This window comes from Amblyomma maculatum, chromosome 4, assembly GCF_055883805.1.
Source record: "Amblyomma maculatum isolate TAMU_Amacu chromosome 4, ASM5588380v1, whole genome shotgun sequence".
NCBI classification, from domain to species: domain Eukaryota; kingdom Metazoa; phylum Arthropoda; class Arachnida; order Ixodida; family Ixodidae; genus Amblyomma; species Amblyomma maculatum.
This window is the reverse complement of record NC_139347.1, coordinates 37,073,352-37,098,387: the sequence shown is the minus strand read 5'-3', so window position 1 is coordinate 37,098,387 and position 25,036 is coordinate 37,073,352. Positions and strand designations below refer to the sequence as shown.

The 25,036-nt window shown below is 43.4% G+C and overlaps 1 protein-coding gene across 1 annotated transcript; it reads right to left on the bottom strand.

Annotated features, from left to right (window-relative positions):
* Nucleotides 1-6,154: 6,154 nt before the first annotated feature.
* LOC146190729 (tetratricopeptide repeat protein 17) lies at nucleotides 6,155-24,130 on the bottom strand. Its single transcript, XM_084601101.1, has 10 exons — nucleotides 23,678-24,130; nucleotides 22,385-22,644; nucleotides 20,759-20,867; nucleotides 19,688-19,804; nucleotides 18,624-18,733; nucleotides 17,831-17,978; nucleotides 13,514-13,653; nucleotides 12,172-12,338; nucleotides 10,853-11,135; nucleotides 6,155-6,559 (listed from the first exon to the last, which is right to left on the bottom strand). The coding sequence occupies exons 1-9, from the start codon at nucleotides 23,804-23,806 to the stop codon at nucleotides 10,885-10,887; spliced, it is 1,431 nt and encodes a 476-aa protein (XP_084457227.1). The 5' UTR covers nucleotides 23,807-24,130; the 3' UTR covers nucleotides 6,155-6,559; nucleotides 10,853-10,884.
* Nucleotides 24,131-25,036: the final 906 nt, after the last annotated feature.

The window sequence follows — 25,036 nt, the reverse complement described above, 5'->3', positions numbered from 1 at the left end:
ATGTCACCTATTTTGACCCGATTTCAAGACTGTGAGATCACAGCGCTGCCAGGAAACCTATTGAAGTGGTGCTTCAGCGATCACATTCTTTCCTCAAAAATACTGCCAAAGTGTGGACTGCACAAACAAAAAATAATATTTCATAGTTTTATGCAGCAGGCGTGCAGCGAAATGAAAGTTGCCAATCCTGTTGGCAGAAGACTGAACAAGAATAGCCATAGTGTCAAACTAAGGTACGGAGACGGTTTGCTGGCCAAACAAGCACTCTATGCTATTTCATAATATACGCAAATTTTCGACAAACATGGGCAGTTCCTTTGAAAGAAGCACATGAAGAAATAATACCTAAGGACTGCAGTGGAAGTGCATGCTTCTCAATTTTTGGGTAGCTGCAATGATTAAGCTAAAGCACATCTATTATGTGGTCACTTTCTTTGCGCATGGTTGGCAGAAGACTATCGCTATCTGCAATGTAGCATGGTGCACCAGCAGTCCTTTGCCATGCCTGGTAAGCCAGGTAGAAATGCCCGGCCAAATATGAAAATAACGAGGCATGGCGAGTCAGCGTAGTTTCTTCTGCTTTCGTTCGTTAGCAGTGGTTTTACAGGGAAGTTATGCAATCTGGGAAAGAGCTACGGAACCAGTCCATTCGATAGAGCCAAGTAATATATAGTGCAGGACTGTATGGTGGCGGAAGGGTAGCGTCTACATGTGTGGAGTGAGATTATACTTTGCTGATGTTGGGGCATGAACGTGTCGTTGTATACACTCGCCTCTGAGAGCTTTCTAGTGAGGCATGCTCCTTTATGAGATTGCAGCCAAATGCCTACCATTTGATGAGGATAACATGTGCAGCCGGAACACGTGCCAAGATAAGGTGGATGGTCAGGTGGAAATCTTAAGTAGAATGGACAGTTGGGTGAGTTGGTACATTTGCATAGTGGGTGATACAGCGCGAAGACACAAAGCATAAAAGAAGAGAAGCAAGAGAAGAATCAATGTTCAGTGCTCGTCTATTGTACTTCTATTCTTTTGTGGTTCATGTCTTAGCGCTGTACCATCCACTGTGGAAATCTTAAGCTGGTTCATGCAACCATTTTCCAGTTGGTTCCAGCTGAAGTCAACTAGGAATTTCTGAGACGAATGCATAACTTGCTGCACTTTCTTAAATGCTGGGCCGTCCGAACGATTACAACATTACTAGCCAAATTCTACAAGTTGCAACGATATATATCAGAAATGGGAAAATAGTTGTTTTGGTATTTTCTGTTAGCATGGTTGGCATGCTTTTCAGGGATATTTTTGTCAAAATAGAGGATTTTTAGCCACCAACATTGGAAATAGGCATTTAGAGACACTATAAAACTAGTATTAAGCATACTGTCAACATATAATTCATGCTTTCAGGTAAAAATGGTGTGCCTACGATGCACTGAGAAAATTAGGCATTTGCTTAAAATCCGGTCTCTATCAATGACTTGGACAAAGCGGAGTGAAGGGTCCGAACATTAATATGCAGAAAACTAAATGCTAAAGAAATATCGGAAGTGAAAACATTTTATGGTAGGTAGCGATGCACTGGAAATGGCAGGAAAATATGGCTGTCTACATGGTAGCCGTTCACACAGCCTACGAAACTGAAGTAATGAGTGCTGAAGTGCATTCAGCAGGTTTTCTCAAGTCATGAATAGCAGTTCACTGGTATACCAATGTTCCAGTGCACGGAACACTTTCAAAAATTCCTAAAACTAGGTAGTTAAAAGGTTCAGGCACTGGCTCAGCCAATAGTGGACATTCTTTACTGTATAATTCTAATTCTGCAGCTAGTTAACAAAAGCTTTCTAAACTTTTTATTTAACAGTTTGGCATGTATGTGTCAGCGCCTGTTCAAAGCCACGAACAAGAGGGTGCCATATTTTGGAACAAAAAAAAATTGTTCTAAAGCCCTTTCCCACACAGAAGTGAAACCACATCAGACACAGGAAAGCTTGCTGGAAATGTGATGTGTGCTGATGACGTGTTGTGTTGACTATTGTGTCCAGCTCGAACTGCATGCATTGTTGTGCTTGACCAAGAACTTGTCATGTTTTGCTTTGGCGCTTATTACAAGGATATGACTCATTCACACCCAGGTGGTCGAAATTACTCCCTAGCCGTCCACTATGATTCCTCTTTCTATCTTAACTTTCACTCCCACCCTCCTCCCTTCCCTTACCGACAGATACTGCGCCTTGCCCTTCCTGTGAACCAATTATTATTATTCACATTTGCATTGATATTGTTTTTTAGAACAATGTGGCAAAAGAAAGAGCATGATGTGGCACAGTAAGATGGGTGGTTCGAACTTGGTGCTACAATAACTTTTTTACCCGTTTGCTTTCACTGCATTCACAAATAGGTGAAGGGTGCTGCCATATTGGGCACTGGGCTGTGCTCCTGGCACAAAACCGGTTTCTCCGAGGGCCGTGTAACATTGAACTAAAGATGTATTACATTGGATTAAGGTGGGTTAAGTTGGATTATAATAGATTCTTGTCAATTATACAGAATTAGAATGGATTATGGCACATTACTTAGTACTGAGTTTGCAGTATAGGTGGATTGTTTGCAGTACGGTGGCTCAAGGCTACATTACATTGAATTAAGTTTTATTAGGGTGACTGTGGTGCACTGCTGTGGCTTGTGGTTGATTAAGGTTTAAGTAAAATTGCTTGGGTGGCACCATTCTACTGGCGTAAGCTTGGCACCTAAGCTTGAAGAGGGGATTGCCTTCTCCCTGTTTTCCCAACTGCTACCTGCCTGCGAGCCCCGCCGGGGTGGCGCAGTGGTAAGACGCCCGACTACTGTGCCGGAGTTCCCGGGTTCGAACCCGACCTCGGCGGCTGCGTTTCGATGGAGGCGAAACGAAGTGGCGTCCGTGTGCTGTGCAATGTCAGCGCACGTTAAAGATCCCCAGGTGGTCGAAATTACTCCGTAGCCCTCCACTACGGCTCCCCTTTCTCTCTTTCCACTTTCACTCCCACCTTCCTTCCTTCCCTTATGGCGCGGTTCAGGTGTCCACAGAGCAAGTGTGACAGATACTGCGCCTTTCCCTTCCTGTGAACCAACCAACCAACCAACCAACCTGCCTGCGAACACCAATGACACTGGTGCGAAACTGAGGAACGAGCCAATGAGAGTATGGCTCTAAAAACTGCAATTTTCTATAACCTCCTTGACTAACACTAAGCTGTTTCTAGCCCAGCTTTGCTTCAGACTATCGATAACTGAGTCTCTCCTCAGACGGCACACTTTGCTACGGTTACTGCAGATGGATTGTGCATTTTTTCATAATAACTTGCTTCCTTTCACAGTACGAGTGGTTACCATGGTCTAAGTCTCCCTCCGTTACGCCGTGGCCTACATGACACAAAAGAAATGGGCTCTAATAGCCGTGCAGTAAAAAAGGCCAGTCTGACAAAGCATGCAATTTAACAGCAGACTGCATTCAATGTACAAGCAAGGAATGTACTCGCGAATGTCCTTCGTATCCTGAAGTGCATTCGCTTTTCTAACGGCCATTCGTGTGCAGATTTGCCTTCTCTGCCTTTTCCATATTGCCACTGCGTGGCAAGCAACAGAACATGCCAGTTGGCCTTTTTAATTAGGCGAAGCTTGAGAGAGAAGACGACGCTTGGCCACGTGCCAAGACTTGGTTCGGCCACTTGGTGGCGCCAGAAGGTGGACAGCGGTGTGGTAATATTCATGTGGGGAGGTTCTGCTAGACATATCGACAGCATCCCAGGTCTCTTGTTGCCGTTGCTTTCTTTTGATTGAAAGCTATAACAAAATAAGATCAAATTGGCTCCAATGACGAAAGGTGTACTAGCTCCATCATGATGAAAAATGTATTCATTTAGTTAATCGGTGTTTTTTTTCATGAAGCTAATTAATGTAATTTACAATGCCAACACATTAGGATAAAGTGAGAAGGCAAAACCACAGCATATTTGTGCTGCTGCGATTAGGGGTGCACAACACCCTAGAACTACGGGAGGCGCATTTGGTGATGCAGCTCGGTAGGCTTTCAAAAACAAAAGCAGGAAGGGACATATTGGAAAGGATCGGCATTGGAGTTGACGCTCCAGCTGGTGACACTAAAATTCAGATTAGGCAGGAAATGCACAAGGGCTTGTACATAAAACCTTTGCCCAAGAACATGCATCCAATACATCACGAGGACCGCAGGAAGGCAAGAGCCAAAGCTTTACATGCTAAGTATGGGAAGTACAACGGGGCAGTCTATGTAGATGTCGCCGAGTATAAGGACAAGAACACATTTGCAATTGCGGTGGTGGACGGGCGGGGATGCTTGATCGCCTCTGGATCAGTCAAAACCCGCTCCCCAGAAACTGCAGAGGAAGTGGCGATAGCACTAGCTATTACTAGTAGTAATGCTGATCTTCAGCGATTCAAAAACAGCCATCTGAAATTTGGCGAGGGGCAGAAAGGGGCGAGGGGCAGAAAGGGGCGAGGGGCTGAATCGGGCCACGGGGCGAGGGACTACGGAGGCGGAAATTGTCTGGGTACCTGCACACTCTGGGAACCCTGGGAACGAGACGGCTCACATGAATGCTCGAGGTTTCGTCAGCCGAGTAGGTGAGCCGGACGTTCCGGGAAGGTCCACGAGAGATGGGCTGGTATCCTTTCATGACATTACTAATCATTTCAAACTTGAGCGGAGGATTTACCCACCCCCGGACAAGCAATTGGTGAAGGTGCAGGAATGCGTCTGGCAACGATTGCAGACCAGATGTTTCTTCAACCCATACGTGTTGAGCAAAATCTACCCGGACATTCAGCCGGAGTGCAAATGGTGTCGGGAATTGGCAACCTATGACCACATATTATGGAGCTGCAGCATAGCACCGCCACCGGCGGATATTATGCGTGATCCTTCCCTCGAGCAGTGGGAGGCCATGTTGGCCAGCTCAGACCCGGTCGTCCAGACCAGGGCCGTGGAGTGGGCCACCCAGGTCGTCGTCAGCCACGAGTTGATGGCCATCTAACACGGAATCGTCCACACATGCTCTCCGACGAAAATAAAGTTTTTCCATCCATCCATGTGCTACAGCCACACTAAAGCTGTATTTTGCTTTTGCAAGACGAAAATTGTGTACCATGTTCATGTATGCATAAAGTTCGTGAGCCACTATGTTGCAATAAACTGCAATGGGAGGTCATGTGGCACCCGTGGAGGTAGCTCAGCTATTTTGCACAATGTTCTGCTGTGGGGCATGTCACAGGTACAATCAGAGCATTGAAGGACCCTTGTCTTTACTCTTGTAGCTGCATACAAATGACAGCAAAATAAAAGAAGTGTGATTTAACTTGTGAGTATATAACTTGATTAATTTTAGGTATAGCATCCCAAAGCAATTCAGGCGACGGGCGCTTTGCTTTTTGCCTCTGTCGAAAAGCAGCCATTGCAGCCTGTAGTGAATCCGCATTTTGGTATCTACAGTCGAGTGACCCAACCACTGAGCCGTAACAAAGAACCCCTGAACTGTGGTGCCCTGCACATTTATGCTTCTGCAATTATATCCGAGGCGTAAAACTTAAATTTTATTTTCCGGACTCGTCTACCTGCGTAGAACAGTCATAAACCAAAAGCTGCTCAGCCGCAACTCCTGCACTTTTCAGTCACATTTGAGCAAGGAAAGGAACATACGGTTACTTTAGTTTATCACATTTACGTTATGCAGTTGCCATGAAGTACAGTCAAAAATCACTGTAGACATAGCCTGTGCAACTCCATCAATCTGGCGTAGACGCCAAAGTGGATTTACAGTCGCAAAGACTGCGAAAAGTGCCTTTTCATGCCACATCCACTTGATAAGTGTCAGCGATCTACCAAGTTTTATTAACCAAGTAAAATTCTTATGAATGCAATGATACCAACGGTTAGACAGGGCTTTCAGTAAATTTTCATGAGATGACTCTATGCTTTCCGTGAATGAAATGATAATGGAGATGTAATGTGCCTCCGTCTGACCAAGACAAATTTCTTATAAGCCATCAGGAAAACAAGGCTGTTTTGGTTACATCGCCTTAATCCAGCACATGGTGTTCAGTCCTGAGAGTCCCATGCAGAGCGATTGGTGTACTGTGTAATAAATAAGTAACATACATCAACTGTTGTGCCAACTTAAAACTGTGCGTCTTTTTATTGGTGGGATAACAACACATGGACTCAAAACTGAGAAAATTGCAACAGCAGAGCTTTGCAGTCAAGTTAAAACTGTTCACGTGTGCTTTGACAGCAATGGCACTCAAACATTCAAGGCTTCATAAAGTTCCTCCCTTCCGCTACAGACTTTAAACGACAGAAATGAGGAGAGCATTATGCATTTCTTCAGCATTGTGAAAGGAGACAGCCTGCGCTTTGATGTCACATGGTGCAGTAACTTGCAGGCATTGGGACTAGACTTGTCTTCAGTATAGGCGTGCATGAACACATGGGAGATGCTCCTCTTCTCATAAATATTTGTTCTGCGACTCAGTGTCCTCTTGCCTTCACCTGCAAATCAAAAAATTTATTTGCCAGAAAAACTGAGTAAAAGGAAACCTGCTAGTTTAGGCGATTAGCATCGAGCCACATCACTAGCATGAGTCCAAAATGTCACGTCGCAAAGCCAAACTGCATTGCTTAAAGAGCCACTCAAGACCCTTAGGTTGAAAATGCGTTCTATCCAAGTTGCCTTAACCCCTTTTTGCAGAGACAGAAACTAACATAGCTCTGCAGGTGTGAAAAACATTGTCATACCATTCTGTAATCATTTGTTGCAGTGCCTACTGCAAGCAAATGAGCAATCTGCTGCTTTTCAGAGCCAGTTGTGATAATGCTACAATGTAAGGGAGAAAGAAGCCATGCAAAAAAAAAGACTGAAGTTGCAGGACTTGCGAATAGCAAAATAAAATCTTTATTCTCCATGGCAGACGAGTGGAAAGCGTGAGTTGCATGGCTTAATAAAGTTTAATAAAAGAAAACTTGAAACACAAACCATCCTAGAATGCCCACAAAAAGATGAGCTGATGTGATTGCGAGCAAAAAAAGCTACAGAGAAAGGTAATTAATTTCACCCACATTAATTAGGCAATCAAAATAATTAGAACTGCCGACTCTGTCGTCCTGGCCAATATATGGCATCGGACACCATGGGTATCACATTGGTTAATTAAAATGGGGGCCAAGTATGACCAGCACGGCGTGTTGAAACAGGTCTAGCCAAAACTGATCTCAATGGTGTACTGCTGAAAAGAGCACAACAGCATGCACGACAGAGTCATTGCGAACAATCTGCCACTGTTGAGCTACTTTTTTTTGATGCTTTAGTTTCCTTTAATCCCATATGCATTTTCCCAGTGTGCCAAAACTGCGCGCTTGTCGCATGCCATTTTCTGGCTGTTTAGTACCATACCTCAATGAGACTTTTTCACGACAATGCTTAACATTGACAAGAAAAAAAGAAAAAAGAAAATCTTAGTAACTACCATGCACAGTTCAATGAAATTCTGCAAGCTTATTGAAATTATACATAAAGTAAAAAATGCGCGAAATATGTGGGTGTTTTGTCAACTAGATGTGAAGCTATGGGCCCTTTACTATGCCTTGGATTTGTTATATTTGGTCTTTGCCAGAGTGCTCATTCTAAATAACTATATAAACACTAGGCAATTACTGCCAATTAAAGGGACAGAACACTGGCCAAAACATGTTATGAGAGTATGCTAGAAATGACAAGACCTTGCCTCATGTAGCACAGATCGAGCACTACAATATCAAAGAAATGAAGTTTTATCATTTTAATTTGTGGTTGAAAATCGCATAAAAACAACTGAGGCGACATTTTGTGGAGAAACCACACTACTATTACCGTAGTAATCCATATGACCACATCTCGGGAATATACCACTTATTTTCATAAATGCACACTTTTTTTTGTCTCCTAGGAGTATTTGTGATATATTATTATATTTCGTGCTCTCTCCAGTGTGCCCTTTAAAAAAAAAAAAGTGTCTCGTTTTGCATCGCCAATAATATGCTTTAAGCTTTTGTCGCTAGATGGCGCCACAGTGTTTTGAATTCCCTGGATGAAGCGGTGATAGAGCCCACTAGAACTTTCGTCAACGACGCAGAGCCTTGTATGTGGAAATTAGAATGTATGCTACTCTATACTAAAGATGCCTAATTACTCTCTGGTGGGTGAAATTTACATTTGTTTTCAATATGTCTTTTTTGTTTGTCACCAGACGTCATCATGGTCGCTGTTCATGGTTTCTAGCATTGGACTACATAAAAATGAGCATACACTGATAGAAAAATTCTCGGTAAAATTTTTCTACTGCTTTTCTACCAAGACCACTTTGGTGCCAAGTTCTTTAGACACCAATCTTTCTATTGCTTTGTTTGGTTTCATGCAAGCAAGTCGAAAAAAATTATGGTTTCATACACTACGGTTTTTGCTCACTGTATTAGTGCCCTCAAAATAAAATGGAGTATGGGCCTTTGGAAAAAGTGCTCTTTGAACGGGCTGCTGATGAGGAGAACACCCAGAGTGTCAAGCTGACCATCCGGGTATCCCACACGCACCAAGGCTATACACAAGCACATCTGCTTGCAGGGCACAACGCGAAACCAAATTTTGTTCATTCGTATGCTACATCTTATTTTGGGGCACTAGTACCTGTACCAATAATTATTGCCATGAACAATGCATGCTGTTGAAACGTAAACACAGATAGCTTTCTGATGAGCTAGCACTTGTTTTTGTGTCACAAATGAGAGGACTGACCACGCAAACACTGTGAAAGTGTCGGGACCCCAATCCTGGCCCATACATATGTAAGCGCGTAGTTATAATTCTCAGATGCATTGCCCCCCTTGCCTGCAGGTAATGCAAAGAAACTGCTGCATTTCTCCTTTTCATGTTGTGCCTCTGCAGAAAAAGCCCTCTTCAATAATAAAGGAGTAATTAATCATTAGCATTCACCCAAGTAGAGCCATATGTCTACAAAGGAAAGATATGCACCTTTCTCAGAACCTTTGTGAAAAAGAAAAATTTGTCCTGGTTCGGAACAGCAGTTATACCAGCTGAGCTAACTAGTATGGCCAGTAGATCAGATGGTAGGGCGAGAGCGAATTGATCAATAACTCAAAGAGGGAATGGTGTTGGCCTAACATTTAGCGGGATCCCTTTGGAAGAGTAGATTAGTAATAAGGGAACAATTGCACATCAGCATCCACCCAAGCGCAGCCATATGGCTACAAAGGTGACTTTCCCCGGATTAGGAAAAAAACATTTTTTAGCTAGTACGCAGCTTCTGAGAAAGCTCTGTAGCTTCCCCTATAGCTGTTTGGCTATGCGCTTGTGTAGTTGTTGATGTTTAATTACTCCCTTACTACAAATCTACCCTACCTTGGAGGATTCTCCTAAACACTGAACCGACACCATCGCTCTCGCCCTACCACTTGATCTGCTGACCTTCCTGGTTAACTCAGGTCACATTTTTCTTTAACTACGAAGTTTCTGAGAGTTGTGTAGCTTTTCTTTGCAGCCATATGGCTGCACTTGCATGGATGCTAATGAGTAATTACTCCCTTATTACAAATCTGCTCCACCTTAGGGGCTTCCCCTATGTTGGACCAGCCCCTCTTTTAATGGTGGGATATTTTTTTTTTTTCATACACTTTTCCCCTTTGCCTCAAGGCACCGCAAGAAAGCCACCATTGCGAGTGAATGCACCCGCACTTCAGCTCTTCATGTCGCGTGCCCCATGTTAGGCCCACCAGCATGTTTGCACACGTTCAGTTGATCACTGATTACTATACTATTAGAATGTGTTAAAATAATTGAATAACAGCAGGCAAAAAATTGTGCTAGAAAAAATGTGTAACTCTCTGGGACGTTTTGACTATGTACATTTTTGGCCACATGAACTAGGAATGCATTACTCAGGTTCAACTTTTTCATATGAAAGATGTTACATGAACCTCGCACTGGGAACTATGGAATGCAAAGACAAGAACAAAGAAAGGAGAAGCACAGTCTTTATGTTTCCTAAGTTCATTTGTTGCCTCTTCTCCGTGCAATTAGTGAAAAACTGATTTTGAAAAATATATAATCCTGCCACATAAGTCAATGCATGTGAACAGCAACGTGTTCATTAAATACATTGTACATTACCTCACATCTTTGTATTTTGCACTTTCCAAACAATGTTTCTTTGTGACATGCAACAAAAGGTATTTGCTGTTTTCTTAATTCCAAACAATGTTTCTTTGTGACATGCAACAAAAGGTATTTGCTGTTTTCTTAAAATAAAAGAGCTCAATGTACAGCAGTGTAACTGTCCAGTCAGCAGCCCTTTAAGTCTCTTACTAGTGCTTTGGTCAACCATAAAATGTAACTGTAGATAGACCCATTACAGAGCTATAAAACTATACCTATCATGCTAGATGGCAAGGATAATGCTACAAGTACAGGAAAAGAGCAGGCACTGTCGGCTATAAAATAAATGAGAATAAATGACACGCTAGCTGAAACCATGAAGAAATCAACATGGACGGGGCATGCAATGCCCTAAGGTAATAGCATGAAATCTGAGAGACTAAATGTAGCAGGGAACGATGGAGGGCCACTTAGGCAGGTGAGATAAGGAAGTCTATGTACCTAGATAGAGCAGCTGATGCTGTCACACGAGAAGGTTACCTAATTGAAAGCCAATACTAGGCCTTTGTCCTGTAGTGGACACACTGCCTGGCTGATGACTATGAACATGCTACAACCACTGCAACCTCCCATCTACTGACCATTCAAACTCCAGGAGTGATCCCCACTCTCCTCAGACATTCTGGCACTCTTCCTCAGGTTGAGGGGTAGCAGCAGGGGTGGGTGGGGCAGAGGAAGGGCGAGCACCTCCTCCGCGAGCACCTGCAGTCTTCTGGCTCAGCTGGCTGACACGCGACTCAACGGCCTGCACAAACTGCACGTTGAGGCTCAGGTCCAGCAGGCTGTTCAGCTGGTATGGGTCCCGGCGCATGTTGCAGCTCAGCACCATGTGCCCATTCTGTTCAAACTGGAAGCAGTCGTGCCCTGTGTGGGGCAGAAGTGCACACTGAGAGCGAACCTAGAAGTGGTGCCCATCACAAGAACGTTCCGATGGGTTTAATAAACGTTAGAAAGGGTTTTAGAAGGACTAACAAAGCCTCGTTGTTTCTGGTATTGTTGTTGTAAAGTTACAGTAGTGCTAAGCAAGGAAACGTAGCTCAATCCACCACCAGTCATGGAGCAGATTCGTGGATGAAACGCAGTTTCTCGAGCAGTGTACTCCAAGTTCAAGGAAATGGTGGCAGGCCATACTGTCTCGATAAGGCGTTCCACGAGTGTGTAAATACTGTTCCAATTCCTGGAGACAAAACTCCCATTTCCTCGTGTTGCCAGAAATAAGCAGCTCAAAAAATGACAAACATAAGCTCCTGCCATCATTCCCACTGAAGCAGCGGTGATTTCAAAACTTTGCTTTGCAACAAAATCCTCAAGGTGACTAACGTGAGTTGCTCATGTCACATAGAAGATAGTGCGGCACTATTTACGCATATCCCTTGAATAGGCCTTCGTGCCAACTCCATTGATTTAATTTTTAGGCTACTCACTCACTCACACATATACTTTCCTTAGTGGGTTGTAACACACATACAGTGTGGTACTCCTTTAGCAGAAATTGCATATCGTGGGAAAGAGTTTGGGACAAAGCATTGCTCTGATGCTTGCTACTGAACCTCTTGCTACGTCTGAGAGAAAGTGTCTAATGATGTGAGGATAACATATCTGAAGCTGGATGGAGGCACCTTCAAGTTGACTTTTAGGAGACCTTGAAAGAACTGCAGCGCACATCAAAGAACTCATGCTCACGCACTGTGCGTAATGAAACAAACTCCACAAGGATGAGCTCGTGAGTCCTATAAGTGCTAGCTACATTTAAAAATGGTGCATCAGCAAGTCGTGAAATTTCCCTTTCACCTGACACTTTAGGGATTCCAGCATTTCCATCCTGTACAATTTAGAAACCCCATCAAGTGCTAGCCTTTAGGTAGGAATGGAGGTGGAGCTGAGGAGCGAGAGACAGTACCCTTGCCGTCAAGACTCTGCCGGATCTTGTGCTCCTCGTATTCGAGGTGCTGCTCGAGGCGCATCTCAGGTGGCGCCTGCTCACTCAGCAGCTTGGCGTTCTGGTAAAGCCAGCGCTCCCGCTGCTCTTGGTACTCCCTCAGCTGGCCCAGAGTGCGCTGCAGAGAGCTGGCAGCAAGAGAGGGATAAAGATAAACATAGACGGCAGTGTTGAAAGCCCTTTGAAAGCGCACTCTGTGCCCACCTTAAAAGGACCCTGGAAGGACATTCCAAGGCAAAATATCTGTAAAGAGCTGGCCTCTCCAGATGCTTATGTCAACTTTATAAGCTCTGTGTGTCCCTTATGACCTATAATTTTTTGAAATGCCATTAAATTAGGGTGAAATCTCACCATGCTTTCTGAGCCACCCCACACATGATGTAGAGCAGGAAATGTGCACGAGCTTTCTCATTGGGCGTGCCCAAATGACGTGAAAAGAATGAGGCACAGCAGGGTGCAGTTCCAACCTGCCTTTTTTTTATTGACCAGTGCTGAACTGAGGGCAGAAAGGAGGAGCACGATATTCGGACGCCAATATTTTCGGTGTCAGAAAAGTTTGTTCAAAACTTTTTGCGGCGCGGTGAAATGTGACAGAACATGGATCAAGAGTGCATTTCTTCTAGCCTTAGTAGACATTGGTTCATGGCTACTATAATGTTACAGCGATTTTCAGTCTTGTTTCACATGTCAAATGCTATTTCTAAATATTTTAAGCTCGATATAAATTATTACACATGTAATGAGTACCGGATGAAAAGCAGAGAAACAGAATATGTTTTAGGTGCACTTGGCATCTGGACCATCACCTGAAAAATTGCCCAACAATGAAAGCGCTTTCTTCCATACTTTCAGTCAGTGACTGATTTGGTCTGCACAGTGAATACGCAAATAACAAAAATACCACAATGATGAGATCATGAGAAAAATATATTTTGCAACAGGGCCAAATACTTACTACTAACAATGCTCACTGCCTAAAAAGAAAAAGAAAGGAAAGAAGTATAAAGATTAGGTCATCTCATGTTGCCTCAGGCAAAATGCATATGAATTAAATGGTATATTGAATCGGTACAATTTGTCAATGCTACAGAGCACCAAACAAAAGTAATTAGCTAACCGTTTTGATTTTGTAAGTACAAGTCATTTGAGACACAAACTCTTTTCAGTTTTAAAAAGCAAGGTTTTGTAAGCGAAAAACAAATTATCTGGCAAATAAGTGCCCAAGGCCTGTCTGAAAAGTTCGGATGACGAAAGCCCGTCTCTAAATGACTTGCATTAGCTGATTGGTGTGCAAATTGCTTACCTGTGCTGGGCTTCCAAGGCAGCCTCTAGCTTGCTGTGGCAGTGGACAGCATGGAGACGCTGACGAGCATTCTGGAAGTCGGGCTGCACCTTGAGAGTGTTCTCAAAGCAGACTATGCTCTTGTTGTAGTCAGCCAGGACCTGTGTATATATTTTTCTTTCTAAAACTTTTCAATACTGAGCCTTATATAAGATGAAAAATGATGTGTCACTAAGCGCCATCTTTTGCTGGTCTATGTTTTAAAAGCAAACTGGCGTGTAAAATAAAGAAGAATTAAGCCATTACAGAGGTGTAGTGCATTGCGATCAGTTGCAATCTGTTACCACGACCTACTTCCATAGAAATCAAGCTGTGCCAGTTAAGAAGCAGGTGCAAAATCATCTGTTACCACGACCTACTTCCGTAGAAATCAAGCTGTGCCAGTTAAGAAGCAGGTGCAAAATCCTTGGGATTATCTACACATGCATAGACAGCTGCCCATGGAAGCAGTTCTCGCTGGTCAGTGGACAGCACTGTCCTAAAGCTGTGATTAAAATGTTACTCTAGGGTTATATAAAGCTACATAATCTCACCTCAACCAGACTGAATGCAGTAGCAGCACAAAACACATACAACCCCCACATTCAGTACACTCATAGCATCGAAAGTTTTGTTGCCGCTATTGCAGCTGCATGGACTCGCGCGTGTTGTGTGTTGTTCTTGCTCTTTCAAAATGATGCCGCTGTTGAAGCAAAGACAAGGGGTGGAAGTGTTACTCCATTTGCTGCATTCTGCACGAAACTGCTTTCCTTGTTCCATCCTGCTCCAAAACACAATATTGCTCCAAACCAGCTGCCTCGATGCTCTGCCATCAAATTTAGTGGAACACGACTTTTTGCAGCACAGTGGGCCATTGTGTGGCCTACAAGAAATGCGATTCAGTGCAATTCCATTAAGTGACCATTAGAAGCAAGGTAGAGTGGTGGCATGTTGCGAGGTACATGTACACGCTATAGAGGTCACCATAGTAAAAAAAATGGCAGCACACCGGTGGCAAAGATTAAGTAGAAAAGCATAGAGCATAATAAATGTTTGCAAGTAAGTTTAAAAGCCACAAGTAATCAGAGGAAATTAAATGTGAAAAAAATGTTCTGTGCACTTGACACAGCACCTTCTCCAAACCTTTTGAATCACCGGTGATGAAAGAAGTGAGACAAGTGAGCGAACCAACCACGTGGACTACTTCAAATAGCTAGAAAACTTGACCATCAACAAGAGTTGTTCTACAGGTTGTGCTGTGCAAACAAGCAGGTTTTTCACCATCGAGCCTCTTTGTTAATACAAGCGTGTCAAGCCTACGTCAGACAAAAGCATACTTTAAGCGTTATGAGGATGATGCCACGAAAGTGCCAATCCCTAGAAACGTTCTCAAGAGTACTGGAAAGAAATACAGGGCCTATCGCAAATGTGTTGAAATTAAGGAAGCCACAGCGTCGCTCGAGCAAAAACATGAGGAGCCACTGGAAGAAGACCATGAAGCAATGAAGCAATGAATCTGAAGAAGGAAGAGGCTACCCTTCAGTGCTGCCTGTCCTCTCTGAAAGCACTACTGACAAGAGCCCAGAAATTTATCAGCACAGGCACAGGATATAAAAAAAGTATATGCACAACACAGAGAACAGAAATGCACTCATTGATGTTAAAATAGTGGTGGTGCTTGAGTGCATCAAAGTGGCAAACACCACATTTGAATCTCAAGTCAAAATAGTCAAAATATTTTAGTCAAACTTAATGTTCTGGTATGAAGTGTAGAAGCAAGCAATCTGTTTGCTGCTGGTCTGTTCCATGTTGAATAAAAAGGAATTAAATTGGATATTTCTGCATGACAGGAATAGAAAATTGCAACTATTAAAGGCATTTGACATTAGAAGCATGCTCCAAAACATAATTTGAATGCTCCAAAATTCTCGCTTTATTGCTCCAAAGCTGCCCCAAAATGCTCAGGCCTGCTTCCACCCTTCAGAGAACCTATAACGCAAATAAAGCTGTGGGCCGTTGAAGAAGTAATATTTGTTGGAACACTGGAATAACTGGACAATGTTGTCCTCAGTGTCCCTTTAAGGTGGCTTTTCCCATGTTAGAAGCATTCACGCCACAAAAGGTTTCACAGTCTTTCTAATAGAGCACTACCCACTGACAACATTCTACATGTCGTTTCTCCAGTTAGGTCGAACAAAGATGTGAAAGAGAACAGTATTGCTGTTTCTGAAGGTGTCATGGCAATTCTGGCATACAGAAGGCCTGTTTCTTAATTCTGTACTCATTACCTGGGCTAACAACACGCCCGGCCAGCAGATGCCTACCCATAAAGTATACTAGAGACTGACTAAAGAATTCTCAGAAGAAATATGCTTTCCGCTGGCACCGCCTAACAACTTCATCTAAATAATGGACATTGCATGCACGAGTGGCACAGATTTCGCGTATTTTGTCATAATGAAACAGCATGTAGCAGGCTTCGCCTTTTGGCACAGTTTGGCGCAATCGCCACAGCAATCACGCCACTGCAAATGTCAACAGCGTGAATAGAACAAAGCAGAAAACATCACTATGCTACCAGCCAAAAGTAAAATGAACACCACGACGTACACAGAAAAAAAAGTTTGCACAGACGAGGCTACTGCAGAAAAAGTAATTTGGTCAAGAGAAACACAGCCAACTTAACAACTTCCCACAAATGAACACCCTGGCAAGGATAGCACCAACAGCTGCAATTTAAATTTGAGGACACAAAATAGACAAGGCTGTTCCTCTGATTTCTTTTTGAGAATGCAATGAAATGCTAATCTTCACTACAAAAAAAAAAATCAATCTTCACTATGACATTAGGGAAACTCTTCGTGCACTTCCTCTTCTGGATAAATCCCTCACTACCATGCAAATACATATGCGTTCTTCAACGCACACATCCTTACACCTGTCCTATCGTTTCTATACTGCATCAGACATTCTCCCGCATTTCCAAATTGTCCTGAACCCTGTGCACACTTAGAACACAGCATGTTTTCCTGCCCTGTTGCAATTCAGTCACCTCACTTTCCACACCTTGCTCCCCCGACCTGACAGGCTTGATTAGCCTCTGACCAGCTGAAAGACCAGTTGGCTTTGGTAACCCTGGTCCAGGACATTCTCGACTCTCAATAGTGCGTTTCATTAAAGTTGTTTCCTCCTCCTCCGAAGAAACCAAAGCTAAATACTGGCTTTTAGACTCAAGTGCACTCCAGATATGAAATGATTCTTACATGTCTTACTATGATTCCCGAATGAAATATGAAAGACCACGCAAGCAAAGCTTGACATCATCCTTCTGAACATTTTTGAAATACTCCCAAAGGTTTCTGGTATTGGGAGTTTGGCTGATTTGTGCAAAGCAGTAAATGCAGGGAAGCCACAAATCCATCCGTACTGTACCACCATTTTGTAGCACAATCTCGATGATACTATCATGGCCTACACAAATTCATAAAATTTCCTGGCTTAGGTACATCATGTGCAATGGGCAAAATTTAGGACGTTCCGGACGCTCCGCTAATCACTATGAATGATAAAAATGTGCCATGAGCAGCGAGTAGTGGTGCGCAGGCTTAGTATCGCTGATATTGTGAGTGAACAGCAACACCCCGCCCGTACATCGCCGACATTGTGACTGAACGGCGGCACACCACCTGTATATCGCCAATGTTGTAATCGCTAGTTGTACTGTACGCACCGCAAGCAGTGGCGTATTACTGTAAAAAACACCGCCAGCAACAAAAACGTTTGCATGAATCTCCCATGCTTTTGCAAAGGAATAGTTCATTTTTAGGAAGTACTAAATATTTTGAATGATACAAATACTTTTCGCGATGCCATGAGGTTTGTATCACTAGGATTCTACTCTATCAAGTTAATGGCAACTGCATGCTTTCTAAGTATATGGCGCTTTACAGCATAAAAAATGTGAAATTTCCTTCTATTCTGCGTAAATGTGAAAAGCTGCAGCCTCGCTATGCATGGAAGAGAGGCAAGTGTTTTCTTCATTTTAGTGATGCAACTCACTTCCTTTCAACCACTGCCTCAAAGTAGAGGATGTAGAGGTTCATAGCCTCATCTGTAATGTTCAAGAATAACAGCCACAGTACGCAGTGTAACACCAACTACTTTATGCTAACTGCTGTTGGAACCATTTAATATTCTGAATGAATATTGGCTACAGAACAAACATTTGAGCAGAAGCGAGAAATTGAGAGAGCATGGCAGGACACAAGCACAGTGCACCAGCATTAGGGTGCCACCCACCGCATATATATTTCCGAGGGTGAAGTGGCAGATGGCATTGTCAGGAGCTGTGTCCACTGCAGCATGCACCACAATGGCCGCTTCTTCGGACAGGTGGGCCCGATGAAGCACATTGCCCAAGCTGATCAAAGCCACGTCTTTGTGTTCCCTGTGAGGACAATTATTTCTGCATGTGACTGAAGCAGCACACAAAAGTGCCTTGTGGCTGTGCACACTGTGAAGTTAGGGAACTTTGCAAAGGCTCTTAAAAATGCTTCTGTTAACAGTAAAGGGTTAAAAAACTCTGACAAAAGCAGCTACACGATTTCTCAATCTTGTGGCGTACTCACTTGCTCTAATCCCATGAACTGCTCTCTAGAAAACAACATTCGGGGCCTTGAAGCTGCCACAGTGGCTCAGTTGTTGGGGCACTTGACTGATAATCCTGAGGCCGCGGGTTCCATACCAACCACACATGCTTCGGTGCAGGAGAAACAGAAGGTGCCCATGTAGTGTGCAATTTCGATGCCCGTTATAAGAAATCCTGGTAGTTGACATTTTCGGAGCCTGAGGGTATGGTGTTCTTTATTGACTGAGTCACTCTGGGACGTGACAGTCTTAATAAGGCTTTGCTGCAAACTTTGCAGTGAATCAATCAAACCTGCTGCTCAATATCTGCATTGCACCGTCTCTAAACATTTCATTTTCAAAATCTGGACGAAGTGGCATGCAAAACAAAGAAGCTAGCGTGGGTTGAGTTACCTCCCAATGTTTATATGCTGGCGAGTGAAACGTACTGATGTCGTTAATATACCTCGGGGAAAAGTGAAGAGCCCGGCGGACACAGTCGATGGCGCTGGCAGCGTCTCCTTGCTCTCTCCAATAGTAGGCAGCCAAGTTGAAGATCACCCATGAAGTGTTGTTCTGGAAAAGAGGCATTTTTGAATTGACCACTCCGTCAGTCCCGCATCAGTTTTCATAGCAAAACGATATCTACTTACCATACAAGACAATACATGATGCCAAGCTGTAACATGCACTGATAGCCTGACGCTTATAATAAGACAGTGTTGTCAGTGTTGTGAGCAAAAAATCACAGGCATGCCTCTGGCAGGTGGTAGTTGCAGGTGACACAACCGTGCAGCGTCTGGTTGTCATGTTGCGCAATGTCGCAAGACCATGAGACATGGCTGAGTTACAGTACAGTAAATCTTTGGATATTTTTTCTGGCCTTTAAGCCCGAGTTAACATTTTATTGTGTGCCTATTTCAACCTGCCAACAACAATCTTAAGAAACTGGCAAAAGATTCTAATGTATGTGAGTCACTTTCCCATTCACCATGCTCATAGCTCTACTTTGTAGGTAAGATGGTCAGCAGAAGCTATTTTATCACACAGACATAAGTTTCAAAGTAAAATGCATACACATGACAAATGCTTGCCGCGCTACATTTGAAAAATTGCAAAATGCGGACCTTATCTTGCAGAACGTCTTGTAAAATGCTGTCCCTATATAATGTTTAAATTAACAGGCATCATTTGAACTAATAAGTACACAAAAGACTTGCTTGTGCTGTCTTTTGGTGTAGCGGTAAAGATACAAATAATTCGTGATATGATTTGTTTCACCTAACTACGAAGCTTGTAAACTGCACGTACCCATAATGTATCATAGAGGCCACTGGGCACTATACTAAAGGACTCTGGCAATAAGGAAAATGTGACTGTCAACAAACCCATCAGAGATATTCACTAGGGCGCCCTCATGAGAAATAACATGCGGCGCCTTTGCACTTTTCATGCTTAAATGTTACTGTGCTTTACTGGAGGGCATACAGGAAGCACAGCCTTCAGCTATGGGCTAGAGTGCGCACTCACCTTGGCCATAGCCTTGTATACCTCATAGCCGAACTGTTCCGTGCCCTCAATCGCTGACACTGCACGATGCAGCCCCGCCTCTGGTGTCATGGTTAGGTTTGTCCGTTCACGGACGCCCTGGAAAGGAAAAAGATAATTGAAATAAGCACATAAATAGTGCAAAATATGCAGCTCAATCCCTCATTTTGTTTATAGTTAATATTCTCGCACATATAAAATAAGAGCACCTGTAAAGAGGGAAAGAATGTGAACAAGGACGAAGAGGCTGGCTAAAGAAACAAATCTTTGGCCTACTACTGCTCCCTGTTGGGAGGAAAGAAGGAAGGGAAATAACAAAAACAGTCAAGATGCAGAGTGATATATGCACTCTTTTGTTCTGCATTCACCTTCATATGCGACTGGCAAGATTCCTATTCTGATGAAAAGGATGCCTAAATAATGGTAGGCAACTCACTACGCATTGATGCCACATCATAGTCTTAGGTACCGGGTACAAAATGGAAAGAAATTTGTTTTTCTTTCTTGATATTTATTCGACCCCGACAAAATATGCATTACCATGCAAAAAGTGGTTTTATATTGAACAAATCTGGCACTAGACAACCAATGTCTTTACTTCACAGAAAAACAAGAATAAGAGTCTCACTTTAACAAACAAGCATGTTGTTGAAGGAGTAATATTTACAAAGGACAGAAAGGTGACACACTGTAATGTACTCACATCAAAATCAAATTCCTATGAACACATTTTTTTTCTTTAGAGAATTTAGCGTCCTAAAGTGAATCAGGTAATGACAGATGCTGCAGTGAAGGGCCCCGGAAGTGTCGACCATCTGGGGTTCTTTAACGTGCACTGACAATGCACAGTACACATGTGCCTAGTTTTCGCCTCCATCAAAAAGTGGCTGCTATGGCTGGAATTTGATCCTTGGGCTCAGCAGTCAAGCACCCTAACCACTAAGCCACCGCATCGGGGCGAGCACATTTCTGCACAGTAACCTAGTAAATGTATTACAATGATGCCTGAAGTATTAATAATGCCTTTATGATAAATCATGGCAAGCTACTTACTGTGAGGTGCTCAAAGGCATGCATGCTGAAGTCCAAGTCTAGTGCACGGGAGCAGTTGGGCTTTGGAAGGTCACCACGGGCAGCTCGCTGGTCTATCTTTTCCCAGTGACTGAGTCAGCCACAGTAAAAAAGAAAAAAAAAAGAAATAAAGAACACAGAAAGTGAGCATGAAGGTATCCGGTCATTGCAAGGATGTACCTTCATAAAGATACACTGAACCATTTGCTCATGGCGTGTATTCGGAGAGAGGGGGAGCGAGGTACACTTATAACAAGCAATGTTAAGCCTGCTAATGCACTTGGTAAGCTATTCCAGACGAGCATCATTCATGCTCAAATATTAAGCATAAAAATGCAAGAAAAATGAGGTGCTCCTTATGTTACCCAAATGAAAGATGGCAACAGTAAGGGAGGACAAGGAAAGCATACAATATATATTTTTTAATTTTTACTTTTGAAAGAAATTACTATTGTAATATTTTCTAAGTAAAAGATAATTAAATACTATAATAAAAAATGGCACGCTACTTGATAATGCTCAAGTTTAGGTTACAAGCAACACTGATAAAAAAATTGAAGACTGAACTCTCTGTAGCTCAGTTGGTAAGAGTACCAGATGTGAAATTCAGAGGTTGTGGGTTCAGATTCCATCAGCAGCGTATTACTTTTCTTGTACTTTATATTTAATTACCTTTCACTTAGCAAATATTACGCTACTAATTAATGTCAAAAGCAAAAATTTTAATAAATAAATGTCGGTGACAGTTTTCTGGGCCTCACCCGATTGTTGGCTCCTTTCATCCACGCTCAACTATGCACTAATAATGTACCCCAGCGAATGTGTGGATAGAGTGCATGACCCAATTACTAATCATGTAAGGAAGAAGTAGCTCATGGCTAATGACTTATAGGGTTTAACATCACAAACTGACATCAGCTATGAGGGACACCATAGTGAAGGGCTCCAGAAATTTCAACCGTGTGGTGTTCTTTAACATGCACTGACAATGCACAGCACATGGGCACCTTGCATTTCCCCTACACTGAAACATGTCTGCTGTGGACAGATGAACCCACATCCTTAGTTCAGCAGTTGGGCGCCCTAACTCCAGAGTTACCATGGCAGTGCGCAGTGACGCTGGGAAGTGTCATTGATATAATGCTCCACGTCAGGCCTGACTTGGCATCAATATTCTAAAGTTAGTTTTGCAGCTCCGACTTTATTACTACTATCTGGTCACATTATCTGTCCATGCAATAGACAGGCAATATGACCAGCATCACAGGAAACATTCGAACGAAGAGCTCGCATTGTCAGCCTTACATTTATTTTATAAAGCGAAATATTGTAGTGAACGCTTGCAGAATGCATTGTTGAAACATAATGTAGACAAGAAAATATATTTGACGATAAATCCGAGTGCATGCACATTTCTGAGCAATTTGTTATGTATAAAAATGCATAAAATGATTTTAGGCCATGTTTTAAAGGCAAAATAATTTGCAGTAAACTTAACATTGATTGCACAGAAGCTGTGGTCATAAATTGAAAGTGTCTCGAGGAAAAGATATGAAAAAGAAATGAAAGTTCAAATGCAGCGAGGCCGTTCTTGACTCAGGGACGCACCTCTGTATTTTATGGTCAAAGGGCACCACTGTACTGACATAGAGGTCAAAGTCAGTGAGGGGTTGCCCAGCCAACAGGCAGTCTTTGTCAGTAGAGTACAGTCGCTGCTCAACATCAGATGCCTGGTCCTCACACCAGTCAATTTCCTGCTTCCGTTGTAAAAGCTGCTGTTTGAACTCTTCTACCTGCAAGGCACGCTCTTCTTGTGCCAGCAGGCCCAGCAAATCGTAGGGGCGTCGCAGTGAGAACACGCTGTCAATCTGCGCCGAACAAGAGACAACCAATGAAAGGTAAGGAGCCAGGTAATAACTGGCGAGTCCATGAGAGTCCGAAATTGCGCACGTGAATCGCAGTAAATCAAATGCTGGCACTGCAGTACAGACTGGTGAAATGCCCGCCAGAATAGTTATTAATGGTATTAAAGGTTAAAAGACAGAGCAGGACAGTCAGAAATGACGTCCATCAAATATCACTGCGTTGTTTTGGTCTTGTATGGTAAGGCGGCATTAAACGCTTGATGCCATGTGTTATGAATTAGTGTGAATATATTTTGCGTTTTTTTCACGTCTCTCGTGAAAACTCGCGTCCTTTTCAAAATTCAGCCTTTGTTCTTAAAACAGCACAGGCCCTCTCATGCGTTCGGACATGGTGGTTTCCGGGGCACGCCGACGATCCGTTCCGGTGCCTTTAATGAAAGACGTTTACATTATTTTTGGACGCATCGCAAACGACTGTTCACATGAACCCTGTAGTGCTGTCATGTCCAGATAGGTAATAACAGTATGGTAAAGAATGTCAAACGAATAACGTCGCAGGATTACTTGGGAGCAGCACGAGCTGGGGCAAGTTTTTCTTTATGCGATCTCATCTCTATCTAGCTGCTTATGGATGAGCAGTCAAAGTCGATTAGCGGCACTCAACTCCCTCCATGTTGCTCATGGACAATCTTAAATTACACTACTAGCAAGCACAACCTTCACCCAGATATCTGGCAAACGCTGACACCAGCGTGGGCAACAGCCCACGCTCGCTGCAGACTATAACGAAACTGCAAACACATAGAACAAGCTGTTCCCCGCAGCATTAAAACACACATTGATGATTACACCTGCCATACATGAAAGACTATATTAGTGACTTGAAAGACCACTGCACAAAGCTACAACGTCACGCGAAACACTTCCATAGCACCATTCATTATTAATCAACAGAGTGACCTCCATAGTGCACTCAGTCAGCACATACAATGCAATCATGAAACGCATGAAACGGATGAAACGCAGTTTTACGCACCTGTGGTTGTATCTTACCATCTTCAGTTACTACCCAATGTGTGGAGCACTCAGAATAATAGGCAAGAAATGACAGAACAACGTGTGTGCAGATTCCGAAAGTAAAACTGCATCTCCCCATTGCGTCCATGCTTGTCGCTTGCAGCGATGACGATGGGTTATCCCAAAGCAACAGGAACTACACAATAACCCGGTTTTTAAAATAAACTATTTTTTGGACAACACTAACTACTTAAACAAAAAAACAATGGGGGAACCTTAAGCTTCGCCTGTAAAGGCATGATGCAGTAGCGTTATTGGCTCCCGTCTGCTGCTACCTTACTCGATTAGAGTTCGTGTTATTGAGCCTTTCCTTTCCTGTGAACCGATTATTATTTCGACCTTTGTTATCTGGACACACTAATTAGCATACAATCATCAGCTACCACATTATGTGAAGTCGGCTTTAATCGAGGGATAAGTAAGCGCCTCCATGGATGTAGCTTCGTAGGGTCGTCTGGGGCAGTGCCTCAAGGGTAGTAGGTAGTAGTGGTAGTGTGTTGAGGTGTGCACCGAAACCGAAACCATATTGAAACGTCGGCGTGCCGCCGTCACTGTACTGTCGCCGAGTGGCGACTGGATCCAAGGGTCGCGCTGGATTAAAAGAGCTACCCGAGTTGGCAGCTTGATTCTAGTTGTTCTAGTTCACTATAATCCTTGCTACTCGGCTACATCGTGTGGTCTTGTGGCAGCATACAAGCCGCCGAACAATCGACGCCCAATGATGTTGCATGCACCACCACCTGCCAAACGCTTTTTCGCTACAACGCCGACACCGGGTTTTTGGAGAACAGCAGGGCCTTCCAACTCTATCGCGTTATTAAAGTTACAAAAATTGTACATCATGCGGAAGCAAACAGTGCTAGCTTGCACGACGGCAAACGTCGTTTTCACTTCGGAACCGTTTAGGCATCTGACAGGCCTACGGAAAAGTGTTCGTTTCTTGTTCCATCAGCAGTTGAAAGAGAATATAAGCTGGTGTAAGAACAGACATTTCAGGACAAGTATATTTTTACGGCATCTTGAATGTGGCATGTGCAGAATAGCGTATGGCCACACACTTAACTATCTAGGTGCCACAGCCACCACAAATGGCACCAACGTTTGCATGATGGATGGATGGATGGAAAAACTTTATTTTCGTCAGAGAGCATGTATGGATGGTTCCGTGTTAGATGGCCATCAACCCATGGCTGACGGCGACCTGGGTGGCCCACTCCACGGCCCTGGTCTGGACGACCGGGTCTGAACTGGCCAACACGGCCTCCCACTGCTCGAGGGAAGGATCACGCATAATATCCGCCGGTGGCGGTGCTATGCT